The 15,659-nt window shown below is 38.5% G+C and overlaps 1 protein-coding gene across 4 annotated transcripts in view; it reads right to left on the bottom strand.

Moving 5' to 3' along the window:
- The window catches only part of LOC130917241 (tumor necrosis factor alpha-induced protein 2-like), a 119,386-nt gene that overhangs the window by 24,076 nt on the left and 79,651 nt on the right, over positions 1 to 15,659 (bottom strand). For all 4 annotated transcript variants that reach the window (XR_009063437.1, XM_057838448.1, XM_057838447.1 and 1 more), the window contains exons 5-9: positions 12,619 to 12,870; positions 11,379 to 11,497; positions 6,877 to 6,991; positions 3,673 to 3,783; positions 1,509 to 1,609 (exon numbers count right to left, since the gene is read on the bottom strand). Coding sequence is in view for 3 of the 4 variants with exons in the window: in XM_057838448.1 (XP_057694431.1) it covers positions 1,509 to 1,609; positions 3,673 to 3,783; positions 6,877 to 6,991; positions 11,379 to 11,497; positions 12,619 to 12,870 (698 nt within the window). In the remaining variant the exon portion in view is untranslated. The remainder of the gene's footprint in view (positions 1 to 1,508; positions 1,610 to 3,672; positions 3,784 to 6,876; positions 6,992 to 11,378; positions 11,498 to 12,618; positions 12,871 to 15,659) is intronic.

Below are 15,659 nucleotides of genomic sequence, written 5' to 3'. Positions count from 1 at the left end.
TGATGTGAGTAAACAGCTTTGTGAACCCCAAATACAATTTCTCTTATTGAACAGTGTTTTACAGTTGAAGTTACTGTCAATGATTGTTATGGTTGCACCTTATTGACAGAAATTTTCATTTATGTTCTGTCCATGTAAACATGTACTGTACTACTTGCGCATGTTTTTTGTTTTTTATTCAGCAGTGTTTTACAGTTACAAAATGTACCGTCAATAGTTATTGTTTGCACCTTAATGAAACATGTTTTCAATTGAAGGGATAAGAAAGCTGTCTAAAAGTTCAATGCAAACACAAGTTCCAGCATTACAAGAGTCAAGAATCTGCATTGGACAAGGTGATGATGCTGGAACTTTTGTTTGGTGCTGTTTCAATGAGATTCACAAAGAAGAAAACATCAAAATTCCCTCAGTCCTTGGTGATATGGGGCTGCATGTCAGGCAAAGGCACTGGGGTTAAATCTTCAATAAATGCACAAGTTTACATTGAAATTTTAGACCGCTTTCTTATACCTTCAATTGAAAATATGTCATTTTCCAAGATGACCATGCATCATGCTACAGAGTTAAAACTGTTAAAGCATTCCTTGGAAAAAGACTCATCTAGACAATGTCATGGTCTGCAAATAGCCCAGATCTCAACCCTATTGAAAACCTATGGTGGGAATTGAAAAAAATGGTCCACAGCAAGGCTCTGACCTGCAAGGATGATCTGGCAACCACAATCAAAGACAGTTGGCACAAAATTTTCCATGCCACCAAAAAGTCCATGCCTCAGAGATTGCAAGCTGTCATAAAAGCCAGAGGTGGTGCTATTAATACTAGAGATGTGTTTTGATTGTTATTTCTTTGTTTGTTTCTCATGATTCCATATTTTTTTCCTCTGAATAGAGTGATTCCATATATATTTCCCTGAACTTGCTCTATAAAAGTAACATGTACTGACCACCACACCACAATGATTTTATTCATTTCTTTTAGTGTTTCTGAATGCTAAAGAGTTGCACTTTTCAACTCATTCATTATTTTTTTCAAGCTGAGTTTGTTCTACATAATAAAATGTCTGAGTGAGTGCTCGTCCGAGACTGGTGATTCCATACTTTTTGCTAGAAGTTGTACTGAAAAGTGTTACCAATAAAAAGTATGAGGAAAAAGCTAGTTTTGAATCGCATTGTTTAGCTAGCCATTTTCTTGCTAGCGGTTAGTGTAGCATTTAGCCAAAAACACGAGTTGGGCTTTGTTGTCACAATTTGGATGGGGATAGTTGTTAAGGTCACACTTTCAAAAGTCCAAAAGCGTCAAAGAATTTATTGTTACTGTAAAAAAACCACAGTGAAATTGTTTTACAGAAGCTCTTGATAGTTTAGATCGCATAAATAGAATAGAAAATTAATTTGAGCAAGTGGGCAAATCAAACCCAAAATAATAGGTTGTTCTGAAATAAATGAAGGACTATTCTAAGATGTGTTGATGGGAAGATATTCATGAACGAACAAAAGGTTCTCCCGTACCTGTAGAGGAAGTCTGCCAGGCCGTTGAGGCTGCACTGAGCCACTCTGGAGCCCAAACTTTTATTGATGGAGGCGGAACGCTCCAGATCAACTTGCAACCTCTGTTAAGACAATAAATAAATAAAGATTCAAGGTAAAGATCTATGGGTGGAAAAAAGATATTCAATAACGCAAACATTAATCGGTTGTCCGGCCTCACTAGCATGAAATGAAGGGTTGCAAAATTTTCCGAGTCGGTTTTCTCCTGATTTTGGAAATTTAACTTCAAGTCGCAAAAGGAAAAAAACATTATACAAAGTCATATGTTATATAATACTATGCGAAAAAAAGTCACAATTAGAGATGATGCGATCGGACCAGATCGGGATGCCGATCGAGCGGGTCCGATCACGTCATTTTCAAAGTATCGGAATCGGCAAAGAAATATCGGACATGCGTTTTTTCAATATGTATATATATATATATATATATATATATATATATATTTTTTTTTTTTTATTGAATTGTTTTCTAATTGTATTTAAGGTTACAGACAACACTCATCCAGAGTCTTTAGTTTAGGCTTAAGGTAGGGTTATCAAATTTATCCCGATGACGGCGGTAATTAATTTTTTAAAAAATGTATCACGTTAAAATATTTAACACAATTAATGCATGCACTGCATGACCCACTCACGCATTGGCGCGCTCAATCTGTAATGGTGCCATTTTACCTATATAGTGAGATAAAAGGCAGCGTAAAATGAGTAGAGTGAATATTGGCAGCCTTCGCAGACTTTTTTTTAATTGGCTAAAGCCTTACAATCCCTCTCCTTACGATTAGAAATATCATGGGAAGCAATGTGGGGAAGCAAGGTAGCAATTGATCTTTTTCTTAACACCTTATGTTATTTCCCAACGCAGAGAAGATATATCAATTGGTAGCACTACGCACACTCATGGTTCCACTTCCTATCATGCATTTGGGCATAGCTACAGTATCATTTACTGAAAGCTCAACAAATACACTAGATGACAATATTTAGTCACAATATACAAAGTCACAAGTCTTTCTATCCGTGGATCCCTCTCAAAGAAAGAATGTTAATAATGTAAATGCCATCTTGAGGATTTATTGTCATAATAAACAAATACAGTACTTATGTACTGTATGTTGAATGTATATCTTCGTCCGAGTTTTATTCATTTTTTTCTTAATGCATTGCCAAAATGTATATGATTGGGAAAAATGATTGGGAATGATTGGAATTGAATCTGGAGCAAAAAAAAGCAATCGGATCGGGAAATATCGGGATCGGCAGATACTCAAACTAAAACGATCGGGATCGGATCGGGAGCAAAAAAACATGATCGGAACAACCCTAATAGTAACCTTTGCTATGTTTGGAAGTCATTTTATGTTGTGAATCAACCGTTAAAGTTGTTAAAATTGCTCCCGTTTTTTAATTAGTTAATGTGAAAGTTTTAAAACTGTTTCATCATTTAAAGATAGATTCAAGTCAATATTTTGCCAATTTAGGAGTATTTCAGATAAAAAGCTCCTTAGGTTCGCTAGGAAGGTTCACTACAACGGAGCCTTTCTGAGAAGTTACTGCTTTAAGATGGCGGCTGTTTACCAACACCGGCAAGTGTATAATTTCGCATCTAGTTAATATACATGTGATATCTAGCGTAGCCTCATGTGGGCGTAGTTTGTATGCTGTCGGCTACAGTCAGGTATTATTGGAGCCACTTAGCCTAGCATCGCGTTTGCGACCCCGTCACAACTCCCTCTTTTCCACTCCCGCTCTTCTCTCTCCGTCTCTGACTTTTCCGCGGTACAAAAAAGGTTGGGGACCACTGCAGTGTATTTGTGGCAAAAAAATCCAATGATGATTCTTAAGCATGTATTTTTTTGTCCACAGAGGGGCAGTATGTGCTCCTTAATCCCTTAGTAAAAATGATGATGATTCCCATGATGATAAAGCGTGTGTTGTGTGAGCTCAAAGCGGAAGCTTCCTATGTTGATTTTGGCCTCAACTGAAGAACGAAGTCGGACAACAATCAGAGAAAAAAACCGAGCGGAATGCACTTGTACGTCATGGTGCTTCCATCTCGGGAGACTGAACAGTGTCTGTGTGTAAGCGTGTTACCAAGACAACAACAAAAAGGGGGAGGGGCTTACCTGCATAATAGTTTTTGCAAGAGTGATGTTGTACTCTTCCACGTGCAGCATCTCCATCCACCTTTTCTCCTCCTCGTCCAAGACTTGAGTAAACTCCGTGGTCACTTTCGCCTACAAAGAGGAAATTAGGTTTCAGTGCCAATGATGGCGATAATACGTCCAATCCGTGTAAATTGGGGTGTAAATTGGAAGAATTCGGCAGCGATCGTTCAGTCGCATTTCAAATGGATTGGACGTTGAAGGGAATAGTATCGTTTCTCAAATTTACCGATCGACTGCTTGTATTACTCTAACACACCCAATATAAAATAAATAGCACGTATACCATAGTTTAAGGAAAACAAGCATAATATATTTGCCATAGGGCATAGGAGATACATGACAGTGTCTTATCACGGAAGCCCAACGTGTGCGTCATGCAACTGACTGAGCAAGATTGTCGCTGACGAGGCAAAACATCTACAAGCCCACGTCTGCACCAATCTCGCAATCAGTTCTCCTGGACAGTCCAGTACAAATGGCGGGACACCCTGTCCCAACACAAGGAACACCAGAGAACACCCGATATCCAACTGATAACACCACTGATAAGACTCCAAGAGCCCCTTTGACGCTGAGGTGGCAAAATCCACAACCCTCGTTGCCCTGACAACAGTAACTCCCAAATCCTCCTGTCCAATCCACAAACAGAACATAATTCTAAACAACGCCAAAGCACACCCTTCTTCTGCCCACAGCCCGCCCAGTGAGAGCCTTCAAAAACACTTAATGTTTAACTAATCGTTGTTGTTTTTCTCAGGAACCTTTTGTTGACTTGTGATATGGTGACCCTGAATCCTCGTCTGGGTCCCTCTGTGCTGTATGATCGCTGTTGACCTGAATACAGTGTATCACAAAAATGAACACACCCCTCGCATTTCTGCAGATATTTAAGTATATCTTTTAATGGGACAACACTGACAAAATGACACTTTGACACAATGAAAATTAGTCTGCGTGCAGCTTATATAATCGAGTTAGTTTATTTTCCCCTCAAAATAACTCTTCTTCTGAAGACTGTACACAAGAAAGCCTGGTCTCATCAGACCATAGGACATGGTTCCTGTATTCCATGTGCTTTGTTGATATGTCTTCAGCAAACTGTTTGCGAGCTTTCTTGTGTACCGTCTTCAGAAGAGGCTTCCTCCTGGGGTGATAGCCATGCACACCAATTTGATGTACAGTGCGGCATATGGTCTCAGCACTAAAAGGCTGACCTCCCACCTCTTCAATCTATGCAGCAATGCTGACAGCACTCCTGTAACGAGTCACATGACATTTTGGAGGGAAAATGACAAGCAGTACTCAATTTGGACATTTAGGGATGTACGTAGTTTCTAAGGTGTGTACTCACTTTTGTTGCCAGGGGTTTCGATATTAATAGCTATATTTTGAGGTATTTTGAGGGGAAAATAAATGAACTTTATTATATAAGCTGCACACAGACTACGTTTCATTGTGTCAAAGTGTCATTTTGTCAGTGTTGTCCCATGAAAAGATATACTTAAATATCTGCAGAAATGCGAGGGATGTACTCACTTTTGTGATATACTGTAAATTGTAAACTTGTGCTTGGAAGCCATTTTCCAGCTTTTAAAAAAGGGGTTAAGACGAAGGTGAACGCGCGGAGTTTGGCCTTTTGGCCGGGTTGTCGGATTCTCGCTGGCCCGGGTGGTTGGGATCTCACCGGCCCAGGTCGTTGGAGCTGTGCCAGCGCGGGTTCAGCTGGCGTGATTCCGGCAATTTAGGTAAAGGATCAGATTCCTCTAACGCCTATCCCAGTCAGTGGCAGGCTAGTTACTTCAAATTGATAATAGCAGAAGCAGCAAATGTAATTAAGGTACTCTACATTAGTGTTACTACATGTAAGTACGAGTGAAAAAGTGCAACTTTGAAAGACTTTTGTAAATACATTATTTTACATCATGTAGTTGTGTAATATGTCATTTATTCATCAAATAATCACTAATATTCAGTCATAATTAAAGCAACACTAGGTAACTTTTCAACCTTCATAAAATATTACATTTGTGATGATATGCGTTTGAAAACTAGTTGAAGACACCGCTTCTATATATCTTGAGGGGGTTTGTATCTCTTTCACTAATTAAAAAGTCTCAAATGTGCCGACTGCTTTCCCGCATACGTACCTTCCCCCTTTCCCCATTGGCAGAGCAACAAAAGAGACTAAAAGTTTTGACTGAGGAGGAAAAAAAGGGAGGCTACCAGGATATAGAGAATAAACATTGACCCGGCTTTCACTCACTGGCGTGACGCCCCCCCTCAACCGAACTCGTCAGCCACACTAAGCCACACGGTTGCTAACCATCATATGCTATTGTTTAGCCACAACTGGATTCATCACCTTATTACTATTCATCCTTTCCACAGGCGTTGGAAACAGAAATGTTGTTTAATCCATCTGCAGGCGACTGGGAGATTGATTTTTGATTTATAGATGATTTTACAACCCTGTGCGGGTGTGTGCTGGTCCTCATGGGAAACGCAGTCTTTCTCAAGGCAAAACACTACCGCTTTTGTCCACCAGCATCGCTAAAATCGACCAAAAGTGAAAGGTTACGTAGTGTTGCTTTATTTAGGTTTTGCCACATTTCACTTCAATTCAATAGATATGGTGTTGCTCTGTCTGTTAAGCGCAACATTGCCACCTGGGGGCAGTATAGTGTAATACAGACATACACTTAGACAGGGAGATTGATGCATGGTGTTTGTTCTGAATTGGAAAAAAAATGTAAAAAATATTTAAATGAACTTTTAAAAAGAAAATGTGAATTAAGTATAGTTAAAAATATTATACAAAGTTTTTTTTTTTTCATCAGGGTGATGAAAAACGGTTTTTAAAAAAGCATTTTCATGTTGTTTCTTGCTTTTTTAAATCTTCAAGTTTCTACGTTTTCCTACTTGCTAAATGAGTTATGTACAACATCAGACCAAAATGAGTTGTGTACAACATCAGACCACTCGCTGATGAATAAGTCATACAGGCTTTTTTTTTTTTTGGGGGGGGGGGGGGGGGGGTCATTTTACATTTAAATCGTTTTTCACTAATTGAGTGCAATTAATGGCGATACATGTCCGATCCATTTGAACGGGTTTGGCACCGAATGAATGTTAACTGTTGTGTAGTTATTGTTTGCATCTCACCCTGACGGAGTTGAGGCAATCTTGTTCCAGCCTGTCGATGACGTCTGAAGGCAGCAGGGGTCCCAGATGAGACCCTCTCAAAGGATCCGATGCACAAACCTTGGCCAAAACACTCCTAAAAAAAAGCAAAACAAGAACAAACATATCACGATATGGGCCATTCTTTATCATGTACATGTGAGTGGTTTTAACTTTTGAGACTATAATAAGCCAGCATATTATGATTCATTTACATACTGTAACAGATTTTGTTATCGATTTGTTTCAGTTTCCAGTTGTTTTGAAAGCATCACTCTGACTCACAAAAAGGGAAAGTGGTTGCGCTGAAATTGAATTCTTTGCAGCCATGGGTGTTCATCCAAATCATAATTTATTAATTTTCATTACTGTTTTGTTTTTGCGCCATGAGTTCATGCCATACAACCCTAAAAAATTGTTCCCGTTTTTTTAATCAGAGTTGTCCGATACTGCCTTTTTAACTGATATCCCGATATTGTCCAACACCAAAAATCTGATATCAAACCCATACTAGTATATGCTTTTATGGACTTAACATATTATGGCTGATTGTACAGTAGATGCTTTAATAATGATAAATGTAACAACTTCAAGGTTTTCCAAATAGACATTGTGTAAAATAAGAAAACATCAACTGAAGTTACGCAAAGAGTGCCTATATTACACCACTATATCTGTTGTTGAAATCACTCTGCTGACATATCAAATCCCAAACAGCTCAGTTTAAAAACATCTAATGGTCGATAGACATAACTGCTGTGCTAAGCTGTGACAAGCAAACATCAGTTTTTTGGATGAAGTGAAAGTGCAAAGTGCCAATAAGGGACTTATTCTGTCCTCAGTGTATGTGTGGGTACACGTATCGACAGATGCAGTAGAGAACAAATCAGGCTATAAAAAGAAGTCAGACCCTGAAGCAAAATTGAATTGGCTTATCTGTGATCTTTTCTCTTGACCAGCGCACCGATACTTTTGCAAAACTAAAAACGGCAAAATGTTGTGTCAATAATATGAAATAAAGTCACAAAAAGCAAAGTATACAGCATGTTTCAATATAGCTGGCAAGCAATGAAATAACGTAACCACATTTTACCACCAATGCAAACAAAACAAAATATACACATCTCCAATATACTACACAACGTTCATGAACATAAAACAACGAAAGAATATAACTTACAAGCGATGCTTGTATAAGGCACATAAGGCACAAACAACGTGGTGACATGGCAAGAACTGCTATGGTACATTGGATGCAGACTTTAGCTTCTCCATTTAGCTCTCTCTATTCGCAATGAGCTCAAATCAACATATGGCGTCAGCAGTGCTGGAACTTTTTTAAATTAATTACACCCAAGCGCCAGCAGGGAGTGTCAAAACACCAGAAACACAGGCAGGCAATAAGTAGACATGACAGCACTGCCATATGCATATTTACCCAAAACAGATAATGAAATGCTGATTTCGATATTATTCAATATGATTTTAAAATGCTTTTATCGGCTGATATCACGGGGTACAACTATATTTTTTATTTCATAGACTTCTAGGAGCTGTTCTACAGCATTGCTAATTGGTGTACATGAATGCCTAGCTACTTCGCGCTTAAAACTTCGCGCCCTCAGACTATCGCGCATTTTTTTTTTCCCAATTAAAAAAAAAAAAATGAATGCAGTATTTTATAGCGCTGTCTCAATCCGATCACGTAGTGCAGGGGTGTCCAAACTTTTGGCAAAAGGGGCCAGATTTGGTGTGGTAAAAATGTGGGGGGCCGACCTTGGCTGGCGTCTTTTACGTAGAACAATATATTTAAGCACATTTTAGCAAGTCATCCTGTGCATCACATTTGCGTTATGATTTTTTTAAATTAATAATTTCAACAATCTCGCAACTAGCCTTTGTGGGGTTCCCTTTTGACTCTCGGGCTCTTGGGAAATATTGCTGCTGTGAAATTAAACTAGCTTCAATTTGCTCTAATTTTTCGCGCGTACCTTCCCTTTAATCTTGTCGTCCATGTCAGCGTGTCTTGTTTGGTAATATCGCCTCACACTGAACTCTTTCAAAACAGCGACTGTCTCTTTGCAAATGAGGCGGACACAGTTGTTGCGTATTTTATTGAAGAAATAGTCCAATTTCCACCTATCCTTGAAGCGTTGGCCGTCGCAGTTAACTTTCTTTTTTTTTTTTTTGTTGATTGTCGCCATTTTGGAAAATTGGGAGTAAAGGGTCACACGGGGTAATGTTGCTTCGAGTGCTGCTGCCTTTTAGTGGTAAATGAGGAGCAGCATTTAGTGTGTAAGCTACTTCATATGCTGGTAGCAGTACTGCTGACCAATTTATTAAGTCTGTGTGCAGACCAGACGTTATTGATTTTATGACAGAGGCTGGGGCCGGATGAAATTTGACCACGGGCCGCATTTGGCCCCCGGGCCGGACTTTGGGCATGTCTGACATAGTGTCTCACTCTCGTCACTTTTCTTGGTCAGGCAGTGCAATGGAGTTGCTTGTTAAAGTTAAAGATGATTGACAGTTGAGGTTTGACTTTGCTAGAGACGCTTGTAAGCCGAGACTTCAAACCGCCGCATGCGTTAACATCGTTTAACTTGTTAAACAGTTGTTGTGGCAACTCATTGTAAGTGAGCAGCTCGAGCGGATTTGAGTGGACTCACTCAATAACGCATTTAATAAAGACAAGCATTTTTCTACTTTTTTAAAAAATGGATTGGGCGTCTACTTTTTTTTTTTTTTTATAAATAATTCGGTGGGACAATAACATGTTAAATATTATGATAATTATTACATTTGAAGTGCTTGAAAAACATTTATTAAAATTTATGGATACTGTATATATGTATATATTTTTATATAGTTTTTTTAAAATTATACTTTGGGAAAAAAAGTGAAAAAACATGTCTTATGTGTATCTCTTTCCAATGATAAATTTTGAATAAATACAGTTGTGGTCAAAAGTTTACATACACTTGTGAAGAACATAATGTCATGGCTCTCTTGAGTTTCCAGTTATTTCTACAACTCTGATTTTTCTCCGATAGAGTGATTGGAACAGATACTTCTTTGTCACAAAAAACATTCATGAAGTTTGCTTCTTTTATGACTTTATTATGGGTTAACAGAAAAAGTGATCAAATCTGCTGGGTCAAGAATATACATACATGGATCTGAAAAAGCGAATCATTGACTTGAACAAGTCAGGAAAGTCACTTGGAGCCATTTCAAAGCAGCTGCAGGTCCCAAGAGCAACAGTGCAAACAATTGTTTGTAAGTATAAAGTGCATGGCATTGTTTTGTCACTGCCACGATCAGGAAGAAAACGCAAGCTATCACCTGCTGCTGAGAGAAAATTGGTCAGGAGGGTGAAGATTCAACCGAGAATCACCAAAAAGCAGATCTGCCAAGAATTAGAAGCTGCTGGAACACAGGTGTCAGTGTCCACAGTAGAGCGTGTTTTGCATCTCCATGGACTGAGAGGCTGCCGTGCAAGAAGGAAGTCCTTGCTCCAAAAGCGGCACCTTAAGGCTCGACTGAAGTTTGCTGCTGATCACATGGACAAAGATAAGACCTTCTGGAGGAAAGTTCTGTGGTCAGACGGAACAAAAATCGAGCTGTTTGGCCACAATGCCCAGCAATATGTTTGGAGGAGAAAAGGTGAGGCCTTTAACCCCAAGTACACCATGCCTACCATCAAGCACGGTGGTGGTAGTATTATGCTGTGGGGCTGTTTTGCTGCCAATGGAACTGGTGCTTTACAGAGAGTAAATGGGATAATGAAGAAGGAGGATTACCTTCGAATTCTTCAAGATAACCTAACGTCATCAGCCCGAAGATTGGGTCTTGGGCGCACTTGGGTGTTACAACAGGACAATGACCCCAAACACACATCAAAAGTGGTAATGGAATGGCTAAATCAGGCTAGAATTAAGGTTTTCGAATGGCCTTCCCGAAGTCCTGACTTAAACCCCATTGAGAACTAGTGGACAATGCTGAAGAAACAAGTCCATGTCAGAAAGCCATCAAATTTAACTGAACTGCACCAATTCTGTCAAGAGGAGTGGTCAAAGATTCAACCAGAAGCTTGCGGATGGCTACCAAAAGCACCTAATTGAAGTGAAAATGGCCAAGGGATACGTTACCAAATATTAGCGCTGCTGTATGTATATTTTTGACCCAGCAGATTTGATTTTTCTGTTCACCCATAATAAAGTAATAAAAGAGGGCTACAAGGGGGGCTACATCGCGGTTTTTCACTTTACGCGGCGGCTTCTGGTCCCCATTAACCGCGAAAAACGAGGGATCGTTGTACAAGTGCCTCAGTGACGTGTACCATCAGCAAAATTTAGCACAGTTTCTAAAAAAGGGCGATAATGACAACAGAAGGAACTTGTGAGGATAGGTAGTTTATTATGATTTTTGCAGTATTTATGTCATCATTTTGCCCAACAGTAACGCACACACTGTAATTGTACCTGTTGTATATGTTGTGTAGCCAATCCAGCAGAGAGTAAATGTCAGTAATCTGCAACTGCTGCTCAGTTATGACCTGTATTCGCTTTGCAACCGCCTGGTGGTAACTTTGCATGTACACCTATGGAACATATAAAATAAAAGTTATGGCTTGCAAAATTCAATGTAGAAGATAATAAGATAGCATGATTTTATTTAGTTTAATACACTCTGCAAGCTTGTAACTTAATTTACTTGTACAATAATTGAAAAACAAAAACATCAATGATTTCATTCCAGTAGGGAACAATGGAATGTTTTTTTCATTATAGTACTATAAGAAAATAAAAGTCATGACTTTTGTCATGAATTTTAGGATTATTCACAAACAAATTTTAGGGTACTTTTATTGGTTTATTTATAATAATAAACTAAATTTAAAGAATAATTAAAACCATAAAAGGAATTATTTCATTAAGCGAGACTAATCTCACCATTTTAAATATTACAATGAGACCAAAAAAAAAAAAAAAAAAAGACCATGGGACTTTTTTTAAAAAGGATTTTCAAGTAATTAACAATATAAATAAATATATTTCATCTATTTTTAAAGTAATTTCTTAATCAGAAATGATTGGATTGTAAAGAATGTTTAAAAAATATGTCATTAAATGAAACGATCCGGAAATTTATGGTAAATATTAAAATTGAGTTTTCACAAAAAAACAGTGCTTTAGTGATTACCTAATACATTTATCCATTGGTTTTAGTAATTCCACAAATAGAAATAATTAATCGTACAGAATGTTAAAAAATAAAAAGTATTGTTTTATTCCAATAAACACCTGACATGATAAATTTGTGTTTAATCATATTCGAAAAAATATATCAAATGACTATTTTGACATGTTTTATGGGGTAGTCAACAAATTACCGGTAAATATTGTTTACTTTTTTTTTTTTTTTTTTTTGATGAATCAAAACAATTCATTGTTTAATTATTTTATTTTGAAAAAAAAAAACTATTCCAAATTTAATTGTAAATATACAGCTCAATTATTTTCAAACTAAACAAAAATACTTCATTGATTATTAGCTAATTTATAGAACTAAAAAGAATAATCTACATCTAATTTCTATGTCATGATTATGTATTATTAAAAAAATGAATTCCAATTTGGTTTAAACCATTATTATATGGAATGAGAAAAGTAAAGCGGGATTCCATTTGTTATGGGATTAACTGTATGTTGACTATTTGACCTGCAGGGCTTGGTACTCGTCAGGGTAGATGTTGACCACATTCCTTTTAGCGGCGTCAAGGTCTTCCACCACCCGGGTCTGGATGCGGTCCAGGTACCCGGCCAGTTCGCCGGCAGTGAACTCGGCCCTCTGAGGCAGCGATCCGTCGGCCGCGTCTTCCACCGCCTCCCTCCAGCGCCGCTTTAGCTGCCGTGGTCTTGGCCCGCCCGTCGACGACCAGCTCGCGTCCACCAGCTCCTCCTGCTGAAGGACCTGTCACAGATAGATATTGTTATTGACAAATGATACTATTTACAGTGGCAGCAGAGAGTTGGGGGGGGGGGGGGGGTGCGAAATATTTACATCTGAGGGTGGGCGTAACAGAAAATAAGTGAGAAGCACGAGTTTACACAAAAGTCGAGCTTTATAGTTGCCCAAAGCTGCCACAAGATGGTGCCAAAGTAGTTTATTTAATCCATAGAGGCTACACGTTGACTAAAAGAAGCTCCTCCACTAACTAGCAGTATTGGGCGCTAATGGTGGGAAGATCGATACCAAAATATCGATATTTCTATCCAGCACCTTGATTTTTTAGGTACCGATCCCTAAGCAAAAGTATCGATATTTGGAATTAATATACAGTATTATATTTTCTTTGTCTATTTTTTGGCTATATTTTTGTGTACACTTTTTGTACTACTTTTCCCTTTCACGTTCTACATGCACGTAAGCAGTGCACCGGCGTCTGCTCCCGCCCCCATTTACGTCCCTATCCTGTGTATCGATCAGCATGCTTTTCCTCCGCCCTTCTCACAAGGCACCAACACAGCCACAAAAAACATTTGGAAGCTGGTAGGCTGGTAGCATGGCTGCGGCATTGACGATGGAACGTAAAAGAAGTCTGGTTTGGACATATTTCAATTCAATAAATAGCAACGAGGCTAAGTGCACAGTTTGTGCCAAAACTGTCAGATGTTGTGGTACCTCACGAAACACCTTAAAAACGTGCATCCCGAAGCACATGACGAATTAAATGAAAAACGTGCCGCTCAAGCCGAGGAGGACACGAGAAAAGAGACCACGCCGCCGGAGCAAAAGCAAAGCTCTTTAGAAGTGGCGTTTGCAAAAGGCAGGACTTATCCAGGTAACGTACTGTAGGTGCTAATAGATAATCAGAGACGATATAAGCATTAGTGGCTGATGTGCAATATGAAACGATAAATATGGCATTTTTGTCATCTTACATAAAAAGAACTTTGCAGCACCATTTAATATGCTTTGTAATGGAAAGTTATAGCTACATCTTGTTTGTGAAAAGCAAAGTTCATCCCGCATTATATAAAAAAGGTAAAATGACCATAGTGACATATTTAACAGTGAAGTATTACTGTAACCTAAATGTGAGTCTCCATTTTATTAATTTTTGATACAATGAGGACTAATCAGCCCACATAACATTCCATAGGATAGTCAAGTGAACTACTAGCAAGCAAGTTGGGTATAAAAAAATTTATAAATAATGACTTAACATTTAAAATAGACACATCTCCCCTTACTGTATTTCTAATATTAACTATTATTACTTTTTTTATTTTTTTTATTGCAAGTGACTATTGTTTATTGGATTTGTTTTTAATGATCTATTAGAGGGCAGTAACATGCTACTATGAATTCGTTCTTTAATTAGATCAAAAATATTTAACTTAGGTAGATTAAAATTTGATCAAGTACAACATGTAGCAGGGAAATGTTCTGCGTATATGAATTTAAGGGTCAGGGTTAAGGAGTGAGACTGACGAATCAGATTTTGTTGTTGATGGATTGGTTTGTGAGTTTGTAGGGAAACTACTTTGCTAGTTATTAAAAGCAGCAGTTTTTCCATTGCAATGCATATTTGACACAAAGAGACAATAGTTTTTGAGTGCTTGCTGTAGTTGTACATTAGATATCATCAGAATGGCTAAGAACTCTGCAGGGTTGTGTATATAAATATATATGTGTTGTATATAAAATATGAACATCCGGTATCAATATCGGATCGGGATCGCAATATTTGGCCTTGGTATTACTTGGTATCGGATCAAATCCAAAATCACTGGTATCGCCCATCACTATTGGGCACGTTACCAGGGGTGAAAGTGGCTAGAATTTCTTGCCGGAACTCTCAGATGTGTAGGTCGTCACGGAGCCAGAAATCTAGTTTATTTATTTATTTAGTTATTTATTTTCATTTTTGGAAAGGGGGGGGGGGGGGTCACTGGCACAGTTATTTCTATAACACATACAAAAACTGATTTCTATTCAAAATTGTATTTTTTCAATGATTTGCAAAATAAAAGTTAACAAAAACAGCAATAACCCCAACCTCCATCTCCTAATTTTTATTTTCCATAATTTCCTCACATACTAAATGCCAAATCTCAATTTTAACTACTTAAGAACATGGGATATACATTGATCCCTCGCTACTTCGCGCTTCAAACTTCGCGCCCTCATTCTATCGCGGATCCGTGTCACTGTCCTCCCTCCCTCTCTCTTTGCTGTGATTCAAAAGGCAAGCATGCATTAGAGTTGCTTTTTGAAGTTAACGATGGTGACAGATGATTGAGCCACACATGTCAATCATCATTTAACTGCCAATAAATGTTAACAACTTTGATCTCTGTGTGCATACGCGGGTGGGGAGAGATAGGGAAGCGCGCGCTGTAACGATGTGGCGAGGTTAGAGGCAGCTGGCCCGGCGTGATTGTCCACAAGGTACAGAACGATCGAGAGCAGTTTGTGATCACAAGTCACACCAAGGGAGGTAACAGTGTGTATGTAAGAGGATTTGGTGCGAGGCTCTGTGTGCGCATAGCGGGGTGGGCTGAATGAATGTGCGTGTGTATACAGAAAAAACATTTATTACAAGACAGTATATATAAATACATATTAGAGCTGAAACGAGTACTCGAGCAACTCGAGTTTAAAAACTGATCCGAGTAATTTCATTCACCTCGAGTAATCGTTTATTTTGACAGCTCGAAGCATGCTCGGACTACTTTTAATGCGGGAGAACGCGC

Source organism: Corythoichthys intestinalis, chromosome 6 (assembly GCF_030265065.1).
Source record: "Corythoichthys intestinalis isolate RoL2023-P3 chromosome 6, ASM3026506v1, whole genome shotgun sequence".
NCBI classification, from domain to species: domain Eukaryota; kingdom Metazoa; phylum Chordata; class Actinopteri; order Syngnathiformes; family Syngnathidae; genus Corythoichthys; species Corythoichthys intestinalis.
Note: the sequence above shows the minus strand (reverse complement) of the source record. Positions and strands in the feature narration are given on the sequence as shown.